Genomic DNA, 23,807 nt, shown 5'->3' with positions numbered 1-23,807 from the left:
AATGAGGCCACCCCGACCACAGTGTCAGTAGAGACCACATGGAGAGCCTCTCCCAAGGTGTCTCCCTTCAGGTGTCAACAGAGACTGTGAGGAAACTGATGGAGGTAGAATCCACTTGGCAATAGCAAGGCACTAATGAGGCAGCACCCCCTCCCTCCTCTTTCCCCTGTCAGAATGGATTTTAAAAAGGAGAAGCTAAAAGGGAGGGTTTAACTAAGATCCAGAGACTTATAACAGTACAAAAATATCTAAGTTTCATGTGAAAATCACTTGTCATACCAAGAACCAGGAGGATTGTAAACCAAATGAGTAAAAGACGGTCAATAGATGACAACACTGAGATGACAGAGGTGTAAGATTATCTGACAAAGATTCTAAAGTAGCCATGATTAAAATGCTTCAGTAAACAATTACAAGCATGCTTAAAACAATAGAAAGCCTCAGCAAAGAAAGATAAAGACCTGCCAAAGAAACAGAAGATATAAAGAAGAAACAAAAGGAAATTTTAGAGTTGAAAAATAACAGTAATGGAAACAAAATAGCTCAGTAGATGGGCTCAACAGCAGAATACAGGGTACAAGGAAAGAATTAATGAACTGAAAGACAGAACAATAGAAATTGCCCAATCTGAACAACAGAAATAAAATAGACTAAAAAATAAAATAAAATAAAAATAAAAAGTAGACAGAGCCTCAGGAAGCTAAGTGACTATAACAAAAACCCTAACATTAGTGTCATCGACATCCAAGAAGGAAAGGAGAAAAAAGACATGTCTAAAAAAGTACTGAAAGAATCATCACAGTTAAACTTCTGAAAACTAAATACAAAAATTCTAGGAAGCAGCCAAAGAAAAATGATCTTAACTCTAGGGGAAAAACAATTAGAATGAAAGTGAATTTTTCATCAGAAACCATGGAGGCCAGAAGGAAGTGGCACAATATTTTACAAGTGCTGAAGGAAAAAAGCTGTCAACAGAATCCGATACCCAGTAAAAAAAATATCCTTCAGGAATAAAGGGGAAATCAAGACAGTCTCCGATGAAGAAAAACTAAGGAAATTTGTTGCCAGTAGACCTACCCTAAAAAAAAAAGAAAAAAAAAAAAAAGGCAGAGTTCTAAATAGAAAGGAAATGATGAAAAAAGGAAGAACATGGTAAGCAACATGGGTAAATATAACAGGTTTTCCTCCTCTTGAGTTTTCTAAATTGCTTAATGATTGAAGCAAAAATTATAACACTGATGTGGTTCTAAATGTATTACAGGAAATATTTAAGACCATTATACTGTAAAAAAAAAAAAAGGAAGGGTTAGGCATGTAAAGGGAGGTAACACTTCCGTATTGAACTAGTAAAATGATGACACGTATAGGCTTTCATAAGTTATGAATATATAATATAATAACTAGAGCCACCCCTACAAAAACTGTACAAAGATATATCTTAAAAAACACTATAGGTAAATCAAAATGAAATTCCAAAGATGCAGGAAAGAGAAAAAGGCAGGAAAAAGAAAAGAGAAATGAGAAACAGAGAGAAAAAACAGAAAACAAAATATAAAGTTGGAGACTTAAGCCCTACCATATTAATAATTAAATTAAATGTAAATGGTACAAATACACCAATTAACAGATTGGCAGAGTGTATTGAAAACATGACCCAACTATATGCTCTCTGTAAGAAACACACTTCAAATATATAGGTTGGTTTAAAATAAAGGATTGGAAAAAAGATATATCCTGTAAACATTAATAAAAGGAAAGCAGAAGTAGCTATATTAATACCAGATAGACTTCAGAGTAAAGAAAATTATCACAGTTAGGGAGGGACATTGTACAATGATAAAAGGGTCAATCCCCCAATAAGATGTAGCAATCATAAGTGTGTATGGACCAAACAGAGCTGCAAGATATGTGAAGCAAAAACTGATAGAACTAAAAGGAGCAATAGAAAACCCCACAGTTATAGTTGGAGACTTCAAAACCCCTCTCTCAAGAACTGATAGAAAACTCAACAGAAAGTCAGCAAGAATATATGAGAACTTAGCAACACCATCGACTAACAGGATCAAGTTGATATTTATAGGACGCTCCACCCAACAATACAAGGATATACATTCTTTTCAAGTGCTGATTGAATATATACCAAGATGGATCATATCCTGGGCCATTAAACAATCTCAAAAATATAAAGAACTGATATCATATAGAATGTATTCTCTGACTACTATGGAATCAAACTAGAAGTCAGTAGCAGAAGATAACAAGAAAAGATCCAAACACTTGGAAACTACACCAGACTCTTCTAAATAATTCATTGAGTCAGAAAGGAAGTTTCAAAGGAAATTTCTAAAAAACACATTGAACTGAATAAAAATGAGAATACCACATATCTAAATTTGTCGTACAGAGCTCCAGTAGTGCTGGGAGGGAAGTTTATAGCCACCTACATGCATACATTAGAAAACAGTAAATGTCTCAAATCAGTAATCTGAGCTCCCACTTTATGAATCTAGGGGAAAAAAGAAGAGTGAAATAAACCCAAGAGAAGCAGAAGGAAGGAAATAGTAAAGAGTATAAATCAATGAAATTGAAAACAGGAAAACAAAAGAGAAAAATCAGTGAACCAAAGATCTGGTTCTTTGAAAAGATCAACAAAATTGACAAACTTCTAGGAAGAATGATAAAGGAAAAAAGGGAAAAAAAAATAAAAATTACCAATATCAGGAATGCAAAAGGGGCTATCTCTATAGACTTTTCAGATATCAAAAGGATAATAAAGGATATAATATGAACAACTCAACACATACACATATGACAACTTAGATAAAATAATGTATTACTTCCCAAAAAAGCACAAACTACCACAGTTCACTCAACATGATATAATTTGAATAGCCTCATAATGATAAAGAAAACTGAATTCATAATTTAAAAATTTCCCAAAAAGAAATATCCAGGCTCACATAGTTTCACTTGAGAATTCTACCAAATCTTTAAGAAAGAATTAACACCAATTTTACACAGTCTTTACCAGAAAATAGATGAGGAGGAGACAATTCTCCATTCATATTTTTTATTGTGGTAAAACTACAGTATTTTTACCACTATGGAAAAAATTACCATTTTAACCATTTTAAAATATGAGTGGAATTTAGTACCTTCACAATGTGTGTGACCATCATTACTGTTTATTTCTAGAAAATTTTCATCATTCTAAACAGAAACTCTCCATCCCCTGTACCTGAATCCCTAATAGTTTCTATTCTACTTTCTGTCTCTATGAATTTGCCTATTCTAGGTACATGATATAAGTGTAGTCATATAAATAAGCCTTTTATCTGGCTTATTTCATGTAACATAATGTTTCAAGGTTCATCCATTTTGTAACGTATATCAGAATTTCATTCCTTTTTATGGCTTTATAATATTCCATTGTGTGTAATACCACATTTTACTTATCCATTCATCTGTTGATGGACACTTGGGTTGTTTCCACCTTTTGGCTATTGTGAATAATGCTCTTATAAAAATTGGTGTACAAATACTTGTTCAAGTCCCTATTTTAAATTATTTTGGGTATATACCCAGAAGTGGAATTGCTGGATCATGCAGTAATTCTATGTTTAATTTTTTAAGGTACTGCCACACTGTTTTTCACAGTGGCTGCAAAATCTTACATCCCCACCAGCATTGCACAAAGGTTCCAATTCCTCCACCTTCTTGCTAATGCTGGGTATTTTCTGTTTTTTGTTTGTTTGTTTGTTTTTGGTTTTTAAGATAATAGCCATCCTAACGAGTGTGAAGTGGTGTTTACGGCCTGGATTTTCATTTCCCTAATGATTAGTGATGTTGAACAGCTTTTCATGTGCTTACTGGCCTTTTGTACATCTTCTTTGGACAAATATCTATCCAAGTCCTTTTGCTCTTTTTTTCCCTAGGTTTTCTTTGTGGTAAAATATACATAAAATTTACTACCTTAACCAATTTTAGGTGTATAGTTCAGTGATATTATGTACATTCATATTATTGTGCAACCATCACCACCATCCATTTCCAGAACTCCTTTCATCTTGCAAAACTGAAACTTTATACCCGTTAAACACTAAGTCCCCGTTCCTCCCTAAGCCCAGCCCTTAGCAACCACCATTCTGCTTTCTCTCCCTATGAATTTGACTACTCTAGGTACCTCACTAGTACTTGTTAGTTTTTGCTTTTGTTTATTTGTTTTTTAGATAATAGCCACTCTAATGGGTGTAAAGTAGTATCTCATTGTGGTTCTGGTTAACATTTTCCTGGTTAGTGATGTTAAGCATCTTTGCATGTGCTCATTGGCCATTTGTATATCATCTTTGGAAAAATGTCTATTCAAGTCTTTTGCCCATTTTAAAAAAATTTGTTTTATGGAAGTATAGTTGATTTACAATGTTATGTTAGTTTCTGCTGTACAGCAAAATGATTCAGTTATACATATATATGTATATGTATATATTCTTTTCCATTGTGGTTTATTACAGGATATTGAATATTGTTCCCTGTGCTATACAGTAGGACCTTGTTGTTTATCCATTCTATATATAATGGTTTGCATCTCTTAATAGCCATCCTTCCATCCAAACTTCCAGTCTATTCCTTTTCTACCTCTCCTCCCCCATGGCAACCACAATCCTGTTCTCTATGTCTGTGAGTCTGTTTCTATTTCATGGACAAGTGATATCATATGGTATTTGTCTTTCTCTTGCTTAGTTCATTTATAATGATAATCTCTAGGTTCATCCATGTTGCTGCAAATGGCATTATTTCATTCTTTTTTATGGCTGGGTAATATTCTATTGTATATATATACCACATCTTCTTTATCCATTCATTTGTTCATGGGCGTTTAGGCTGCTTCCATGTCTTGGCTATTACAAACTGTGCTGCTATGAACATAGGGGTGCATGTATCTTTTCTTTTTTTTGTTTATTTGTTGAAAGAAATTTTCTTTTCTTTCTTTCTTTCTTTTTTTAAAAAAATCTTTTCAAATTATACTTTTGTCTGGATATATGCTCAGGATTAGGATTGCTGGATTGTATGGCAACTCTATTTTTAGTTTTTTGAGGACTGTTTTTCATCAATTTACATTCCCACCAACAGTGTAGGAGGGTTCCCTTTTCTCCACACCCTCTCCAATATTTGTTATTTGTAGACTTTTTAATGATGGTCATTTGGACTGGTGTGAGGTGGTACTTCATTATAGTTTTGATTTGCATTTCTCTAATAATTAGTGATGATGAGCATCTTTTCATGTGCCTATTGGCCATCTGTATGTCTTCTTTGGAGAAATGTCTACTTAGGTCTTCTGCCCATTTTTTTGATTAGGGTTGTTTGTTTTTTTTTGTTATTGAGTTGTATGAGCAGTTTGTATATTTTGGAAATTAAGCCCTTGTTGATTGCATCATTTGCAAATATTTTCTCCCAGTCCCTAGGTTGTCTTTTTGTTTGTTTCTGGCTTCCTTTGCTGTGCAAAAGCTTGTAAGTTTGATCAGGTCCCATGTGTTTATTTTTTGCTTTTATTTCTATTGCCTTGGGGGAATGACCTAAGAAAACATTGGTGTGATTTATGTCAGAGAATGTCTTGCCTATGTTCTTTTCCAGGAGTTTTATGGTGTCATGTCTTATATTTAAGTCTTTAAGCCATTTTGAGTTTATTTTTGTGTATGGTGTGAGGGTGTGTTCTAACGTTATTGTTTTACATGCAGCTGTCCAACTTTCCCAACACCACTTGTTGAAGAGACTGTCCTTTCTCCATAGTATATTCTTGCCTCCTTTGTTGAAGATTAATTGACTGAAGGTGTGGGGTTATTTCTGGGCTCTCTATTCTTTTCCATTGATCCATATGTCTGTTTTTGTGTCTTCTGCCCATTTTTGAGTTGGTCATTGTTGAGTTGTAGCAGTTCTCTATATATTCTGGATATTAATCCCTTATCAGATATGTGATTTGAAAATATTGTCTCCCTTTCTGTGTGTTGCCCTTTTACTCTGTTGATTGTGCACTTTGATGCATAAGTTTTTAGTTTTCATAAAATCCAATTTGTCTATTTTTTATTTTTATTTATTTATTTATTTTTAATAAATTTATTTATCTATTATGGCTGCATTGGGTCTTCATTGCTGCATGTGGGCTTTCTCTAGTTGCAGTGAGCAGAGGCTACTCTTAGTTGCGGTGTGTGGGCTTCTCATTGCAGTGGATTCTCTTGTTGTAGAGCAGGGGCTCTAGGCACGTGGGCTTCAGTAGTTGTGGCACGTGGGCTCAGTAGATGTGGCATGCAGGCTCAGTAGTTGTGGCACACTGGCTTAGTTGCTCCGTGGCATGTGGGATCTTCCCAGACCAGGGCTCAACTCCGTGTCCCCTGCATTGGCAGGCGGATCTTAACCATTGTGTGACCAGGGAAGTCCTGTCTATTTTTCATTTTGTTGATAGTGCCTTTGGTGTCATATCCAAGAAATCATTGTCAAATCCAATGTCATGAAGCTTTCCATGTTTTCTTCTAAGAGTTTTAGTTTTAGCTCTTATGTTTAGGTATTTGATCCATTTTGAGTTAATCTTTGTATTTACTGCAAGAGTCCAACTTCATTCTTCTGCATGTAGATGCCCAGTTTTCCCAGCACCATTTGTTGAAAAGACTGTCTTTTCTCCATTGAATGCTCTTGGCAGCCTCATCAAAACCAAATTACTCATAAGTGTGAGCTTATTGTTAGGCTCTCTATTTTATTCCATTAGTCTATATAGCTGTCCAGTGTCAGTACCATACTGCTTTATTACTGCATCTTTGTAGTACCTTTTGAAATCAGGAAGTATGAGTCCTACAACTTTGCTCTTCTTTTCCAAGATTGTTTTGGCTATTCAGAGTCCCTTGAGATTCTGCATGAATTTTTTTTAACATCTTTATTGGAGTATAATTGCTTTACATTGGTGTGTTAGTTTCTGCTTTATAACAAAGTGAATCCGCTATACATATACATATATCCCCATATCTCCTCCCTCTTGCGTCTCCCTCCCACCCTCCCTATCCCACCCCTCTATGTGGTCACAAAGCTGATCTCCCTGTGCTATGAGGCTGCTTCCCACTAGCTATCTATTTTACATTTGGTAGTATATATAAGTCCATGCCACTCTCTCACTTCATCCCAGCTTACCCTTCCCATTCCCTGTGTCCTCAAGGGCATTCTCTACATCTACATCTATATTCCTGTCCTGCCCCTAGGTTCTTCAGAAACATTTTTTTTTTAGATTCCATATATATGTGTTAGCATATGGTATTTGTTTTTGTCTTTCTGACTTACTTCACTCTGTATGACAGTCTCTATGTCCATCCACCTCACTACAAATAACTCAATTTTGTTTCTTTTTATGGCAGAGTAATATTCCATTGTATATATGCACCACATCTTCTTTATCCATTTGTCTGTCAATGGACAGATAAATGTATTGTAAATAGAGCTGCAAAGAACATTGTGGTACATGACTCTTTTTGAATTATGGTTTTCTCAGGGTATATGCCCAGTAGTGGGATTGCTGGGTCGTATGGAAGTTCTAGTTTTAGATTTTTAAGGAACCTCCATACTGTTCTCCATAGTGGCTGTATCGATTTACATTCCCACGAACAGTACAAGAGGGTTCTCTTTTTCCACACGCTCTCCAGCATTTATTGTTTGTAGACATTTTGATGATGGCCATTCTGACTGGTGTGAGGTGATACCTCATTGTACTTTTGATTTGCATTTCTCTAATGATTAGTGATGTTGAGCATCCTTTCATGTGGTTGTTGGCAATCTGTATATCTTCTTTGGAGAAATGTCTATTTAGGTCTTCTGCCCATTTTTGGATTGGGTTGTTTGTTTTTTTGATATTGAGCTGCATGAGCTACTTGTAAATTTTGGAGATTAATCCTTTGTCAGTTGCTTCATTTGCAAATATTTTCTCCCATTCCGAGGGCTGTCTTTTTGTCTTGATTATGGTTTCCTTTGCTGTGCAAAAGCTTTTAAGTTTCATTAGGTCCCATTTGTTTATTTTTGTTTTTATTTCCATTTCTCTAGGATGTGGGTCAAAGAGGATATTGCTGTGATTTATGTCATAGAGTGTTCTGCCTGTGTTTTCCTCTAAGAGTTTCACAGTGTCTGGCCTTACATTTAGGTCTTTAATCCATTTTGAGTTTATTTTTGTGTATGGTGTTAGGGAATGTTCTAATTTCATTCTTTTACATGTAGCTGTCCAGTTTTCCCAGTACCACTTATTGAAGAGGCTGTCTTTTCTCCATTGTATATTCTTGCCTCCTTTATCAAAAATAAAGTGACCATATGTGCATGGGTTTATCTCTGGGCTTTCTATCCTGTTCCATTGATCTATATTCCTATTTCTGTGCCAGTACCATACTGTCTTGATTAAAGTAGCTTTGTAGTATAATCTGAAGTCTGGGAGCCTGATTCTTCCAGCTCCACTTTTCTTTCTCAAGATTGTTTTTGCTATTCGGGGTCTTTTGTGTTTCCATACAAATTGTGAAATTTTTTGTTCTAGTTCTGTGAAAAATACCATTGGTAGTTTGATAGGGATTGCACTGAATCTGTAGATTGCTCTGGGTAGTATAGTCATTTTCACAATGTGGATTCTTCCAATCCAAGAACATGGTATATCTCTCCATCTGTTTGTATCATCTTTAATTTCTTTCATCAGTGTCTTTTAGTTTTCTGCATACAGGTCTTTTGTCTCCTTAGGTAGGTTTATTCCTAGGTATTTTATTCTTTTTGTTGCAATGGTAAATGGGAGTGTTTCCTTAGTTTCTCATTCAGATGTTTCATCATTAGTGTATAGGAATGCAAGAGATTTCTGTGCATTCATTTTGTATCCCGCTACTCTACCAAATTCATTGATTAGCTCTAGTAGTTTTCTGGTAGAGTCTTTGGGATTCTCTACGTATAGTATTGTGTCATCTGCAAACAGTGTCAGCTTTGCTTCTTCCTTTCTGATTTGTATTCCTTTTATTTCTGTTTCTTCTCTGATTGCTGTGGCTAAAACTTCCAAAACTATGTTGAATAACAGTGGTGAGAGTGGGCAAACTTGCCTTGTTCCTGATCTTAGTGGAAATGGTTTCAGTTTTTCACCATTGAGAACAAAGTTGGCTGTGGGTTTGTCATATATGGCCTTTATTATGTTGAGGTAAGTTCCCTCTATGCCTACTTTCTGCAGAGTTTTTTATCATAAATGGGTGTTGAATTTTGTCAAAAGCTTTTTCTGCATCTATTGAGATGATCATATGGTTTTTCTCCTTCAATTTGTTAATATGGTGTATCACATTGATTGATTTGCATATATTGAAGAACACTTGCATTCCTGGGATAAACCCCACGTGATCATGGTGTATGAATCTTTTAATGTGCTGTTGGACTCTGTTTGCTAGTATTTTGTTGAGGATTTTTACATCTATGTTCATCGGGATATTGGTCTGTAGTTTTCTTTCTTTGTGACATCTTTGTCTGGTTTTGGTATCAGGGTGATGGTGACCTTGTAGAATGAGTTTGGGAGTGTTCCTCCCTCTGCTATATTTTGGAAAAGTTTGAGAAGGATAGGTGTTAGCTCTTCTCTAAATGCTTGATAGAATTCGCCTGTGAAGCCATCTGGCCCTGTACTTTTGTTTGTTGGAAGATTTTTAACCACAGTCTCAACTTCAGTGCTTGTGACTGGTCTGTTTATATTTTCTATTTATTCCTGGTTCAGTCTCGGAAGGTTGTGCTTTTCTAAGAATTTGTCCATTTCCTCCAGCTTGTCCATTTTATTGGCTTATAGTTTCTTTTAGTAATCTCTCATGATCCTTTGTATTTCTGCAGCATCAGTTGTTACTTCTCCTTTTTCATTTCTAATTCTATTGATTTGAGTTTTCTCCCTTTTTTTCTTGATGAGTCTGGCTAATGGTTTATCAATTTTGTTTATCTTCTCAAAGAACCATCTTTTAGTGTTATTGATCTTCACTATTGTTTTCTTCATTTCTTTTTCATTTATTTCTGATCTGATCTTTATGATTTCTTTCATTCTTCTAACTTTGGGAGTTTTTTGTTCTTCTTTCTCTAATTGCTTTAGGTATAAGGTTAGGTTGTTTATCTGAGATGTTTCTTGTTTCTTGAGGTAGGATTGTATTGCTGTAAACTTCCTTCTTACAACTGCTTTTCCTGCATCCCATAGGTTTTGGTCGTCGTGTTTTCATTGTCATTTGTTTCTAGGTATTTTTTGATTTCCTCTTTAATTTCTTCAGTAATCTCTTGGTTATTAAGTAGTGTATTGTTTAGCCTCCATGTGTTTGTATTTGTTCTGTAATTGATATCTAGTCTCATAGCATTGTGGTCGGAAAAAATACTTGATACAATTTCAATTTTCTTAAATTTACCAAGGCTTGATTTGTGACCCAAGATATGATGTATCCTGGAGGATATTCCATGAGCACTTGAAAAGAAAGTGTATTCTGTTGTTTTTGGATGGAATGTCCTATAAATATCAATTAAGTCCATCTTGTTTAATGTATCATTTAAAGCTTGTGTTTCCTTATTTATTTTCATTTTGGATGATCCGTCCATTGATGAAAGTGGGGTGTTAAAGTCCCCTACTATGATTGTGTTACTGTCGATTTCCTCTTTTATGGCTGTTAGCATTTGCCTTATGTATTGAGGTGCTCTTATGTTGGGTACATAAATATTTACAATTGTTATATCTTTTTCTTGGATTGATCCCTTGATCATTATGTAGTGTCCTTCTTTGTCTCTTGAAATAGTGTTTATTTTACAGTCTATTTTGTCTGATATGATAATTGCTACTCCAGCTTTCTTTTGATTTCCATTTGCATGGAATATCTTTTTCCATCCCCTTACTTTCAGTCTGTATATGTCCCTAGGTGTGAAGTGGGTCTCTTGTAGACAGCATATATAAGGGTCTTGTTTTTGTATCCATTCAGCCAGTCTGTGTCTTTTGGTTGGAGCATTTAATCCATTTACATTTAAGGTAGTTATTGATATGTATGTTCCTATTACCATTTTCTTGATTGTTTTGGATTTGTTGTTGTAGGTCTGTTCCTTCTCTTGTGTTTCCTGCCTAGAGAAGTTCCTTTAGCATTTGTTGTAAAGCTGCTTTGGTGGAGCTGAATTCTCTTAGCTTTTGCTTGTCTCTAAAGCTTTTAGTTTCTCTGTCGAATGTGAATGAGACCCTTGCTGGATAGAGTAATCTTGGTTGTAGGTTTTTCCCTTTCATCACTTTAAATATGTCCTGCCACTCCCTTCTGGCTTTCAGAGTTTCTGCTGAAAGATCAGCTGTTAACCTTATGGGGATTCCCTTGTATGTTATTTGTTGTCTTTCCCTTGCTGCTTTTAATATTTTTTCTTTGTATTTAATATTTGATAGTTTGATTAATACGTGTCTTGGCGTGTTCCTCCTTGGATTTATCCTGTATCTCTGTTCTTCCTGCACTTGATTAACTATTTCTTTTCCCATATTAGGGAAGTTTTCAACTATAGTCCTTCAAATATTTTCTCAGTCCCTTTCTTTTTCTCTTCTTCTGGACCCCTATAAGTAGAATGTTGGTGCATTTTCTGTTTTCCCAGAGGTCTCTAAGACTGTCCTCAATTCTTTTCATTCTTTTTTCTTTATTCTGCTCTGCAGTAGTTATTTCCACTATTTTATCTTCCAGGTCACTTATCCCTTCTTCTGCCTTAGTTATTCTGCTATTGATTCCTTCTAGAGAATTTTTTATTTCATTTATTGTGGTGTTCATCATTGTTTGTTTGCTCTTTAGTTCTTCTAGTTCTCCTTGTTAACCATTTCTTGTATTTCCTCCATTGTATTTCCAAGATTTTGTATCATCTTTACTATCATTACTCTGAATTCTTTTTCAGGTACACTGCCTATTTCCTCTTCATTTGTTTGGTCTGGTGGGTTTTTACCTTTCTCCTTCATCTGCTGTGTATTTTCTGTCTTCTCATTTTGTTTAACTTACTGTGTCTGGGGTCTCCTTTTCGCAGGCTGCAGGTTCATAGTTCCTGTTGTTTTTGGTGTCTGCCTGCAGTGGCTAATGTTGGTTCACTGGGTTGTGTAAGCTTCCTGGTGGAGGGGACTGTGTTCTGGTGATGAGGCTAGATCTTGTCATTCAGGTGGGCAGGACTGCGTCTGATGGTGTGTTTTGGGGTGTCTGTGACCTTATTATGATTTTAAGCAGCCTCTCTGCTAGTGGGTGGTGTTGTGTCCCTGTCTTGCTTGTTGTTTGGCATAAGGTGTCCAGCATTATAGCTTGCTGGTCGTTGAGTGGAGCTGGGACTTTGCGTTGAGATGTAGATCTCTGGGAGAGCTTTAGCTGTTTGATATTACTTGGAGCTAGGAGGTCTCTGGTAGACCAATGTCCTGAACTCGGCTCTCTCACCTCAGAGGCACAGGCCTGACACCCAGCCAGAGCACCAAGACCCTGTAGCCACACGGCTCAGAAGAAAAGGGAGAAAAAAAGAAAGAAAGAAAGAAAGAGAAAAATAAATAAAATAAAGCTAATAAGATAAAAAATAAATATTAAAAATATAAATAAATTAAAAAGCAATTAAAAAGAATAAAAAAAGAAAGAAGAGAGTAACCAAACCAAAAACAAATCCATGAATGATAACAAGCACTAAAAACTATACTAAAAAAAAAAAAACAGACAGACAGAACCCTAAGACAAATGGTACAAGCAAAGTTATAGAGAAAATCACACAAAGTAGCATACACATACACACTCACAGAAAGAGAAAATGGAAAAAATATATATATATATATTTATAAAGGAGGAAGAGAGCAACCAAATCAATAACCAAATCTACCAATGATAATAAACTCTAAACACTAAACTAAGATAAACATAAAATCAGAAACAAATTAGATGCAGAAAGGAAACCCCAAGTCTACAGTTGCTCCCAAAGTCCACTGGTCCTCCATTTTGGGATGATTTGTTGTTTATTCAGGTATTCCAGAGATGCAGGGAACATCAAGTTGATTGTGCAGGTTTAATCCGCTGCTCCTGAGGCTGCTGGGAGGAATTTCCCTTTCTCTTCTTTGTTTGCACAGCTCTTGGGGTTCAGCTTTGGATTTGGCCCCGCCTCTGCACGAGGTTGCCTGAGGGCGTCCTTTGGGAAGTCTGAGGTCTTCTGACAGTGTTCAGTAGGTGTTCTGTAGGAGTTGTTCCACATGTAGATGTATTTCTGATGTATTTGTGGGGAGGAAGGGGATCTCCACTTCTTACTCCTCCACCATCTTGAAGGTCTCTCTCTGCATGAATTTTAAGATGAGGTTTTCTATTTCTGCAGAAGCACCTTTGGAATTTTTATAGGGATTGCATTGAATCTGTAGATCACTTTGAGTAATGTTATTGTAACAATATAATGTCTTCCGCTTCATGAACATCAAATGTCTCTCTATTTTATTTGTCAGCAATGGTTTTTAGTTTTCAGTATATAAGTCTTTCACTTCCTTGGTTAAGTTTATTCCTTAGTATGTATATTTTTGATACATATATATATATTAGAATTGCTTTCCTAATTTCCTTTTCAGAATGTTTATTGCTAATAAACAATAATAAACAGTATAGTAGTGCAACTGGTTTTTGTGTGTTGATTATATATTCTGCAATTTTGCTGAATTGGTTTATTAGCTCTAGCGTTTTTTTTTTTTTACGGGTGTGTGTAGAATCTTTCAACATATAAAATTATGTCATCTGCAAATGAATATAACTTTACTTCCTCCTTTCCCATTTTGATGCCTTTATTTGTTTGTTTTCTTACCTAATTGCTCTGGCTAGAACTTCTGGTATTATGTTGAATAAAAATGGCAAAAATTGGCATCCTTATCTTATGCCTGTTCTTGGGGGAAAGCTTTCAGTCCTTCACCTTTGAGTATGATATTAGCTGTGGTTTTTTCATATATGGCCTTTATCATGTTGAGGAAGTTCCCTTATATTCCCAGTTTATTAAGTATTTTTATCATGAATTTGTTAAATTTTTTTCTGCATCAATCGATATGATCATGTGGGTTTCTTCTCCTTAATTCTATTTTTTTGTGTGTGTGGTATGCGGGCCTCTCACTGTTGTGGCCTCTCCTGTTGCGGAGCACAGGCTCCAGACACGCAGGCCCAGCGGCCATGGCCCACGGGCCCAGCCGCTCCGTGGCATGTGGGATCCTCCCGGACTGGGGCACGGACCCGTGTCCCCTGCATCGGCAGGCGGACTCTCAACCACTGCGCCACCTGGGAAACCCCCTTAATTCTATTAATATGATATATTACACTGATTAATTTTTGAATGTTGAACCATCCTTGCACTCTGGAAATAAATCTCACTTGGTCATGGTGTGTAATCCTTTTACTATGCTGAACTCAGTTTGCTAGTATTTTATTGAGGACTTTTTTTTTTTTTTGCGGTACGCGGGCCTCTCACTGTTGTGGCCTCTCCCATTGCAGAGCACAGGCTCTGGACACGCAGGCTCAGCAGCCATGGCTCACAGACCTAGAAGCTCCATGGCATGTGGGATCCTTCCAGACAGGGGCACGAACCCGTGTCCCCTGCATTGGCAGGCGGACTCTCAACCACTGCGCCACCAGGGAAGCCCTATTGAGGACTTTTGCATCAATATTCATAAAGAATATTGGTCTGTGGTTTTCTTTTGCCTGTAGCACCTTTGTCTAGCTTTGGTAACAGGGAATTACTGTCCTCATTGAATAACTTAGGAGTGTCATTCAAGTTTTAGGAAGAGTTTGTGCAGGATTGGTGTTTATTCTTCCTTAAATGTTTGGTACAATTCACCAATGAAGCCATCTGGTTCTGGACTTTTCTTTGTTAGGAAAATATGTGATTACTGATTCAGCCTGCTTACTAGTTGTAGGTCTATTTAGATTTTCCATTTCTTTCTGAGTCAGTTTTGGTTGATCATATGTTTTTAGGAATTTGTCCATTTAATCCAGGTTATACAATTTGTTGGCATATGATTATTCATATTATTATCTTATACTTTTTGTTTCTGTGAAATTAGTAGAAATGTCCCCACTTTTATTTCTGTAATTTGAGATTTTAGCAATTTCAGTCTTCTCTTTTTCCCTTAGTCAGTCTCTAGCTAAACGTTTGTGAATTTTACAGATCTTTTCAAAGGATCAAATTTTGGTTTTGTTGGTTTTCTCCATTGTTTTCTCTATTTCATTTATCTGTGCTCTAATCTTTTAATATTTCCTTCCTTCTGCTAGCTTTGGGTTTAGTTTGTTCTTTTTCTAGTTCCTTAAGGTATAAAGTTAGGTAATTAATTTGAAATCTTTCTTCCAGGAATTCACAGCTGTAAATTTACCTCTCAGCACTGCTTTTACTGTATTCCATACATTTTGGTATGATGTATTTTCATTCATTTCTAAGTATTCTCTAATTTCTATTGTGATTTCTCCTTTGACTCATTGGTTGTTTAAGATTGTTTAATTTACACATACTTGTAAATTTTCCAGGTTTCCTTCTGTTATTGATTTCTAGTTTCAATCCATTATGATTGAAAAAGATACTTTGTATGACTTCTCTCTTTTAAAATTTATTAAAGCTTGTTTTGTGGCCTAACATCTGGTCTATCCTGGAGAATGTCCCATATATGTTTGAGAATAATGTATGTTTTGTTGGGTAGAGTGTTCTATGAGTGTTTATTAGTTCTTATTTGTTTACATGATTGTTCATGTCTGTCCTCTGTCTCCTGTTGATCTGATTTTTCTATTCATTATTGAACATGAAGTATTAAAGTCTCTGTATCAGTTTACTAGGCTTACTGTAACAAGTACCACAAACCAAGGAGGGCTTAAAACAACAAATTAATTTTTCACAGTTCTGGAGTCACAAAGTCTAAAATTAAGGTGTCAGCAAGGCCATGCTCTCTCTCATAGCTCTAGGGGAAGAATCTCCCTTGCCTATTGCTATTTTTTGGTTTTTCCAGCAATCCTTGCTGTTCTTTAGCTTGCAAATACATTACTGCAGTCCAGTCTCTGCCTCCATCATCACACCACATTCTCCCTGTGTGTCTCTGAGTCTCTCTTTTCTCTTTCTGTAAGGACACAAGTCATTGCATTAGGGCCCACCCTAATCCAATATGACCTTAACTTAACTAATTACATCTGCAAAGACCCTATTTCCAAATAAGGTCGCATTCACAGATTTCAGGGGTTAGATTTCAACATACATTTTTGAGAGTTACAATTAAACCCACTGCAGGTGGAATCTTATAATTGCTGACTTTAAAAAAAAAATATTGAAACATCCCCGAAGGCCGGATATATTGTACAATTGATGGTAGCTTGGATTCCATGAGCCATAGTAACAAATTTCATAATGTGATAATTCCTATGAAGAAAATAAAGATTGAGAGTGTTTGGGCAAGTGGGTGGGAGTGTGATTTTAGGTTGAGTGGTCAAGGAAGGTTTCCTTATGTAGGTGACATTTAAGTAGAGAATAATTACTTAGAAAGAGCCAGCCATGCAAAATCTGGAGCAAAAGTATTTCAGTCAGAGGGAATAGTAAGAGTAAAAGCCTTAAATTGGTAACGAGTTTGGAATGGAATGGCAAGAAAACCAGTATAACTGGAACACAGTAAGGAAGAAAAATGTAGAACAAGATAAGTATGAGGACATAACATAAAAGATTGAGATGATGAAAGCTCTGAAAGTAAAGTGTTCTTGAGAATAAAGTTATATATATATATATATATATATATATATATATATATTTTTTTTTTTTTTTTTTTTTTTTTTTTGCGGTACGTGGGCCTCTCACTGTTGTGGCCTCTCCCGTTGCGGAGCACAGGCTCCGGACACGCAGGCTCAGCAGCCATGGCTCACAGGCCTAGCCGCTCCGCGGATCTTCCCGGACTGGGGCACAAACCCACGTCCCCTGCATCGGCAGGCGGACTCTCAACCATTGCACCACCAGGGAAGCCCTAAAGTTATATTTTAAATAAACAACATTTTAGAACTTCCACATATGAAAAGATGCTATAAGCAAATCCTTCTTAATTTCTATAACACTATTTAATCCTTTATTTTAATCCTTTAGATTTCAGTATGTGAACAAGTTATTGCTGGGTTCAATATTTTGGAAACTCATATGACTTTCATGAATTATTTTAAATCTTTATATTTTCTGAAAAATACCTTTTTAGTCTTATGAATGCTAAAATCTCTCATGGCCATTGCTTCACTAAAAAACAATCTCTTACTTCTCTTGAAGGTTCAAGCAAAGTATTCAGTTTCTAAGCAAAATCCCAATCTAGAAGCAGATTCTTATTCTCCTAATTTACCAAAAAGGTGAGTATAATTTTACACATCTAAATGTTGTCTAATTGTGTCTGGGAGGAAAATCTCATGCTTATATCTCATTGTGATGCTGAGAAGAGGATATGGGAAGAGACCTCTTTGGGATATGGTATCATCATTACTTTCTTTTTGTTTCAGCATCATAAAAGAAGCAAAAGTGATGAACCAACAGAGCAAAGGAAGGATAAGGGTGAAAAGTGCAGAAGCTTCTTCCTTTGACCTCAGGATTTCTGAAATAAATGAAAAGGAAGGGTTAGTAATGCACCCTTCTAAACAGAGCAGTTCTTTAGAGTTTTTGGAGCTAAACTGTGGTTGTAACAAAAATGCTGACACAACCATGAAATGGGAGAGAAAGGTGTTCCCAATAGCTGGGGAGCCTCTTCAGAAGCATCAAAGTTTGGACTTGAGCTCCATTTTGTTTGGAGCACATCCTAACTCTAAACCTGTAAATGCAGCAGGAAGATGTTTTAATTTAAAGGGGCCAATAATGCGGACCAAATCAACTCCCTTTGAATTGATGCAACAGAGAGACACCAAAGAGTTGGACGTCAAGGAAAGTTTTTATTTGGAATCTCACCCACACAATTCTTGTCTTGAGCAGGCTCAAAAAGTGATGCATGTTTCTTCAGCAGAACTGAATTACTCACCATCGTATGACTCTAAGCATCAAATGTGCAATGCCTCTAATGCAAATCAGCATGACTCTGGTGTTTTTAAAGTACTTTCTTACATGTCTTTAGTAGAAGATCCTTATTTTTCATCATTGTCTCCAAGTAGTGCTGGTTCTAAGATGTCTCTTGATTTACCTGAGAAGCAAGATGAAACTGTTTTACCTTGTTCTTCACTGCCAAAATCTTCTACAACTCTCTTTCCTTATTACAATTCACGTGATTCTTTAGCACTGAATCCTCCGACCAATTTCCCCCCACCACTGAACCAAGAGACAGCAGTAGTAGGTAAGTTATTTTTAAAAGTTTGTACAGCATTTTAGATTTGACTCTGTTTCTATAAGATTTGGTTTTGTCTTACCCCCCACCCTCTTATCCTTCTCTGCTTCCTTCTCCTTTTTCTCCTCCTCAAAAAAATAAATTCCATGAGTGTTTTGATGATGTGATGAGTTGAAAATAGCAATAACAAATACATAATATTCCATGAAACAAGCAATAGTAGAGGCAATCAGATCTGGTACAGGACCTATGCCAGCAGGCGTGCTTCTAAAGGCAGCAGTCCTCATTCCTAGAAGTGTCTATCAAATGTCCACAATTTTGTTATACAGCAGAAACTAACACAACATTGTAAAGCAATTATACTCCAGTAAAGGTGTTAAAAAAAAAAGTCCACAATTTATCCTTAGCATGCAGAAGCAACTTCCAAAAGAACATCAGAAAAGATTTGATCAACAGCACCACATGGTCACTCAGAATTTTTGTTAGAGAATCATGTGTCTATACTAAATTGAACAGATTGCTAAGAATTGAATTCTCTTCCTGCAGGAGTTGGAAGAGGAGGACTTGATTTCCTCTTGTCCTTTTATAATAACTTCATAGATGAGGATATATGTTCAGTATTCTGTATGATATTTTAATCTTATATGACTTTAATTTCATATTTTATCTCTTATAGTTCTGTATTTTTTCATATTATGCATATTGTTTCATATTAGTGAGTGGTTTGAAAGTAGGAGTAAATATTTGGTTAGATAATTATAATAGTTTGATATGAAAGAAGATGTTGTGAAAGAAGAGTTAAAGCAAGTTTAACTCTCTTAGATATGTCATCAGAAATTTATAAAGAACGGTCCACCTAGGTAGGAAGTAGGGAAAGCTTTTTCTCTATGACATTATTTACTGTCCAGAGTTCCTCAATAGATACGTAGATGCATAGTTTTGTTATAAAAATATTTCATCTGGATCTAGTTTCTTCTTTGGTTAGAAGGAAGGATTACATACTTTGATCTTGTTTTATGATTTAAAGAAATTTTAGTTTTCTAGATACCTATAGTTCTTTAAACTTCCCTGAGTGTCAGCATTAGAAACCAAATCCTTATCTTCAAGGATTGTAGCAACATTGACATGTATGCCATCTGGTGGCAGTTTCTCATAATAGCATTTAAATTCTATAAAAATAATTCTGAATACTTCTATAGAAAACCTTGTTATACCATTTTTTTGTAAACAGGAAAAATATCAATATTCTTAATTCTATAAGAATGAAGAAGAGATACTAAAATCTTTGTGATTTTTACCTGCTCTGTCATTGAATCTTTGGCATGTCAATGTGCTTTATGATGTTGTATATTCTATGTAAAACAAAAGGCAAGAGTTATGGAGAAAACAATCCAAAGCTTCCTAAATTAATATAAGATGTTACATTATGTTAACTGATACTCATTGACTTAATCAAAATACCTCTGAGCTTTTAAAAGAAACGATAACTCTTGAAGAAGAATCAAAATCCTCCTGGGTTTCCAATTTAGGATTAGAGAATTTATGTTGTTTTCTCCTTGAGTGAACAGATACCAGCTTAAATATATTAATGATGCTTGACATAATTTGTATCAAGATTAGAATATAAGAATTTTCTTTGGATTTTTCTAATTAAACATTTTGATTATATTTTGGGCATTTTGGATAGCAACTTCTCCAAGAATAGATGATGAAATTCCCCCTCCACTTCCGGAACGGACACCTGAATCTTTTATTGTGGTAGAGGAAGCTGGTAAGTACAGTTCAGTAAGTGTAAAATAAAGTGTGGATTAACTATATTACTCCTTAGGTCCTCTCAATATTCTGTGTGCTATTGCTGAGCAACAATTGCTCTCTAAAATTACAGCACTAAAATTGAAACATATTTACTTTTTTTTACAGGAGAATTCCCCCTGGATGTTCCCAAATCTTTATCTTCAGCTGTGAAGGTAAAAATCGGAACATCACTAGAATGTAGTAGAACATCTGAATCAAAGAAATTTGATGATTTGGTAAGACTTAGACCAAGCAAGGTCAATAACTTTTTTCTGACTCTACTCACTTGGATTCAACGGACTATAGTCCTATTCCTTATATATATATATTTTTTCCCATAAATTTACTTATTTATGTATTTATTTATTTTTGGCTGCATTGGGTCTTCGTTGCTGCACGCAGGCTTTTCTCTAGCTGTGGTGAGAGGGGGCTACTCTTTGTTGCGGTGCACGGGCTTCTCATTGCAGTGGCTTCTCTTGTTACAGAGTGTGGGCTCTAGGCACACGGGCTTCAGTAGTTGTGGCACGCAGCCTCAGCAGTTGTGATTTGTGGCCTCTAGAGCACAGGCTCAGTAGTTGTGGAGCACGGGCTTAGTTGCTCTGGGGCATGTGGGATCTTCCCGGACCAGGGCTCGAACTCATGTCTCCTGCACTGGCAGGCGGATTCTTAACCACTGCGCCACCAGGGAAGCCCCTTCCTTTTATTTTAACATCCATCACTTAGTAAATCCTAAGCGGATACTATTTATAAAACAATGTGCTAGAGGATGTAGGGGATAAAAAGATGTATAGACACAATTATTGCCCTTAAGAAACTTATAGTTCAGTAGTGGGGATATAGCATGTGTACACAAGTCTTTATTTTTGTCTGTATTTATTCTAACAAGACAAATATAATCAATGCCATATGGAAGATAAGAACTTTGAAACTGTGAGAGATCCCTTCAGGTTGGAAGTGATCAAGGAAGACAGTGAAAGAAGAAACATTTGACTTTATTCTTTAAGGACAGTTAAGGCAAAAATAATTGTTTCATAAGTAGATTGCTTGTTCATAGCAGTCATATGGTAGGCTGTTTCTTGTTAGCTGTGATAACATAGAGAGTAGTTTTTTTTAAAAAATAACAGATGTCTATATTATTTAAGATAAACCTTTTGGAATAATGTTCCCTGCTTCTAGAAGAAAAACCTGTACCTTGAACAATCTGTTATTCATTAGTATATAATTCTATGAACCAACTGTCTTAAAATTTCAGAGATCAGAAAAGGAATTAACTAAAACATTTAAACACGCTTACAATTGCAGTGCTGGTGGGCAAATATTCCCTGCCTTTTAAATTACACTTTAAAAAATTATTTTATTTATTTATTTTTAGCTGTGTTGGGTCTTTATTGCTGCGTGCGGGCTTTTTCTAGGTGCGGCGAGCGAAGGCTACTCTTCGTTGTGGTGCATGGGCTTCTCATTGCGGTGGCTTCTCTTGTTGCAGGGCATGGGCTCTAGGCGCATGGGCTCTGTAGTTGTGGCTTGCAAGCTGTAGAGCGCAGGCTTAGTAGTTGTGCCACACGGGCTTAGTTGCTCCGTGGCATGTGGGATCTTCCCGGACAAGGGCTCAAACCCATGTCCTCTGCATTGATAGGCGGATTCTTAACCACTCACTGCGCCACCAGGGAAGCCCTTAAATTACACTTTTAATGTGCTAGTAACTGTTACTATTATTGCTAATGGTCTTTAGCTTAACAACTCCCAGAGTAAAGAATAATCACTACTTTTTCAGTGTCATGAAGTAATTTCAGTGGCAACAACCTTACCTGGAATTAACTTTTCGGGGAAATGTTCTGAGTAGGAAGGAAATAACTATAAAAAGGATCAATTTAGGACCAATATTCATGACATATACAAATCACTGTAGGAGTGGATGATTCTTCACAGTTCAGCACATTTATAAATTAGGAAAAATAGGGTCAACATTTCATAACTATCTCTATTGGTATATGAAATGTAATTTTAAAATGCTATTTATTGCTTTGAGTTTATAGATTTGTATAGATGTTCTTCTTTCACTTTGACTTTCTTTCTTTTTCAGAGTGTAAAACCTCAGAGTCCCAAATCAGGTAAAAAATTTTCTTTGGCTTTAGATGACATTTAGCCCTAAGAATTTGTACTGCAAGAATGGCTCATTAAGTTTAGAGTAATTCACCTCAGGAGATGGCATGGTTTCCATAATAGCTTCCACTATTTATTGATTTATTTCTGGTTTTCCTAGGCTAGTAGTTTTGTTTTGTCAAGGGCAAAAGGAAGACAGGATTTTAGAATTCTGCTCCTTGATATATAGCCCTAAAACAAACAAACAAAAAAAAAACCCAAAGTATTTTAGATACAATCTCTTAAAACTTTGCAGCAGTTCCATTTTACTGGTTTTATCATTGTTAACAGTGTGATTCTAAAAAGTTATTTCTGGTCACTTAGGTCTTTAACTTGCCACTGCTTCTCTAGTACTTTCTTGCTTGTTTTATACATTGAATAACAACATCAACAACAAACATCCTTTGAACACTGATGGGTACTTTACATACATTATAACAGGTAGTAGTTGCCCTTAACACATTTATTCATATTAACATATTGCTCAAATACGTAAATAAGCAGTATAACATAGAGGTTTAAAAGCATGAGCTTTGGTGTCAGGTAGACTTTCATTCAAATCCCCAGCCTACCAATAGTTATCAAAATCTATGACCTTGGTTACATTATATACTTTATCGATTTTTCTCACTTATAAAATGAGGTTAATAGAACTCCCCTTCTAAGAGGATTTTTTGTGAGGATCTAGTGAGATAAAGCATATAAAGCTTTTAGCACAGTGGTTGTCAAATGATAAGCTCTCATTAAATGTTACCGATTATAATTTTTATTAGGTAATTATTAAATGAACATTTCCTAAGCAAGTTCCGTGTGCCTTATACAGTGTTAGAATAGGCAGGATATTTAAGAAAGGGCACTGCTTAATGGTTATATATGTATTCAAATTGGGTAGACAAAATTAACACTCACTTGGAACCATTAAGTGATAATCTATGTGGCACTGATTATCATCACCAGGAATCTGGAATAAAGAAAGGTATCACTGGAGTGGTTAGGAAAGGCTTGAGTAGGTGAAAGAAATTTAAGAATATGGATAGAGGAAAAAAGAGGGAATTCCAGGAGCAGGGATCAGAGTAACAGTGACTCAAAGGTAAAAATAAGCATGATGGGTACAGAGAAATGGTAAGTAGGTTAATTTAATTGCAACAGAGGTTCTATTATAGGGAAATATGGAAAATAAATTTGGATAGATAAAATGTGGGAAAATTCTGAAGGACTTAAAAGCTAGGCAGATGAAATATCCATAACAGACAAATCTATGTATAGAGAAAGCAGATTTGTGGTTGCCAATCTAATCTGGAGGGAATGGGGAGAGACTGCTAAATGAGTGTGGAGTTTCTTTTTCAGGACAATTAAAATTTTGGAACTAGATTGTGGTGATGATTGCACATCACTGTGAATGTACTAAATGTCATTAACGGCAAATTTTGTTACGTGTATTTTATCACACACGAAGCTTGGCAGAAGAATTTAAATTTAATTCAGTAAGTAATAAGCATTGTAGGTTCTTCGTCAGGGGAGTATTAAGATGAAAATGGTATTTTGGGAAGGTATTTGGCAGGATATCGCT

The 23,807-nt window shown here is 35.8% G+C and overlaps 1 protein-coding gene across 1 annotated transcript in view; it reads left to right on the top strand.

Moving 5' to 3' along the window:
• PTPN22 (protein tyrosine phosphatase non-receptor type 22) overlaps window positions 1-23,807 on the top strand; it is a 59,727-nt gene that overhangs the window by 22,735 nt on the left and 13,185 nt on the right. The window contains exons 12-16 of the mRNA XM_082613423.1: window positions 17,272-17,348; window positions 17,496-18,313; window positions 19,992-20,075; window positions 20,225-20,334; window positions 22,179-22,206. Coding sequence (XP_082469549.1) covers window positions 17,272-17,348; window positions 17,496-18,313; window positions 19,992-20,075; window positions 20,225-20,334; window positions 22,179-22,206 — 1,117 coding nt within the window. The remainder of the gene's footprint in view (window positions 1-17,271; window positions 17,349-17,495; window positions 18,314-19,991; window positions 20,076-20,224; window positions 20,335-22,178; window positions 22,207-23,807) is intronic.

The sequence above is a fragment of the Mesoplodon mirus genome (assembly GCF_964341445.2).
Source record: "Mesoplodon mirus genome assembly, chromosome: 3".
Taxonomy (NCBI): Eukaryota; Metazoa; Chordata; class Mammalia; order Artiodactyla; family Ziphiidae; genus Mesoplodon; species Mesoplodon mirus.
This window is presented reverse-complemented; position numbering and strand designations above follow the sequence as displayed.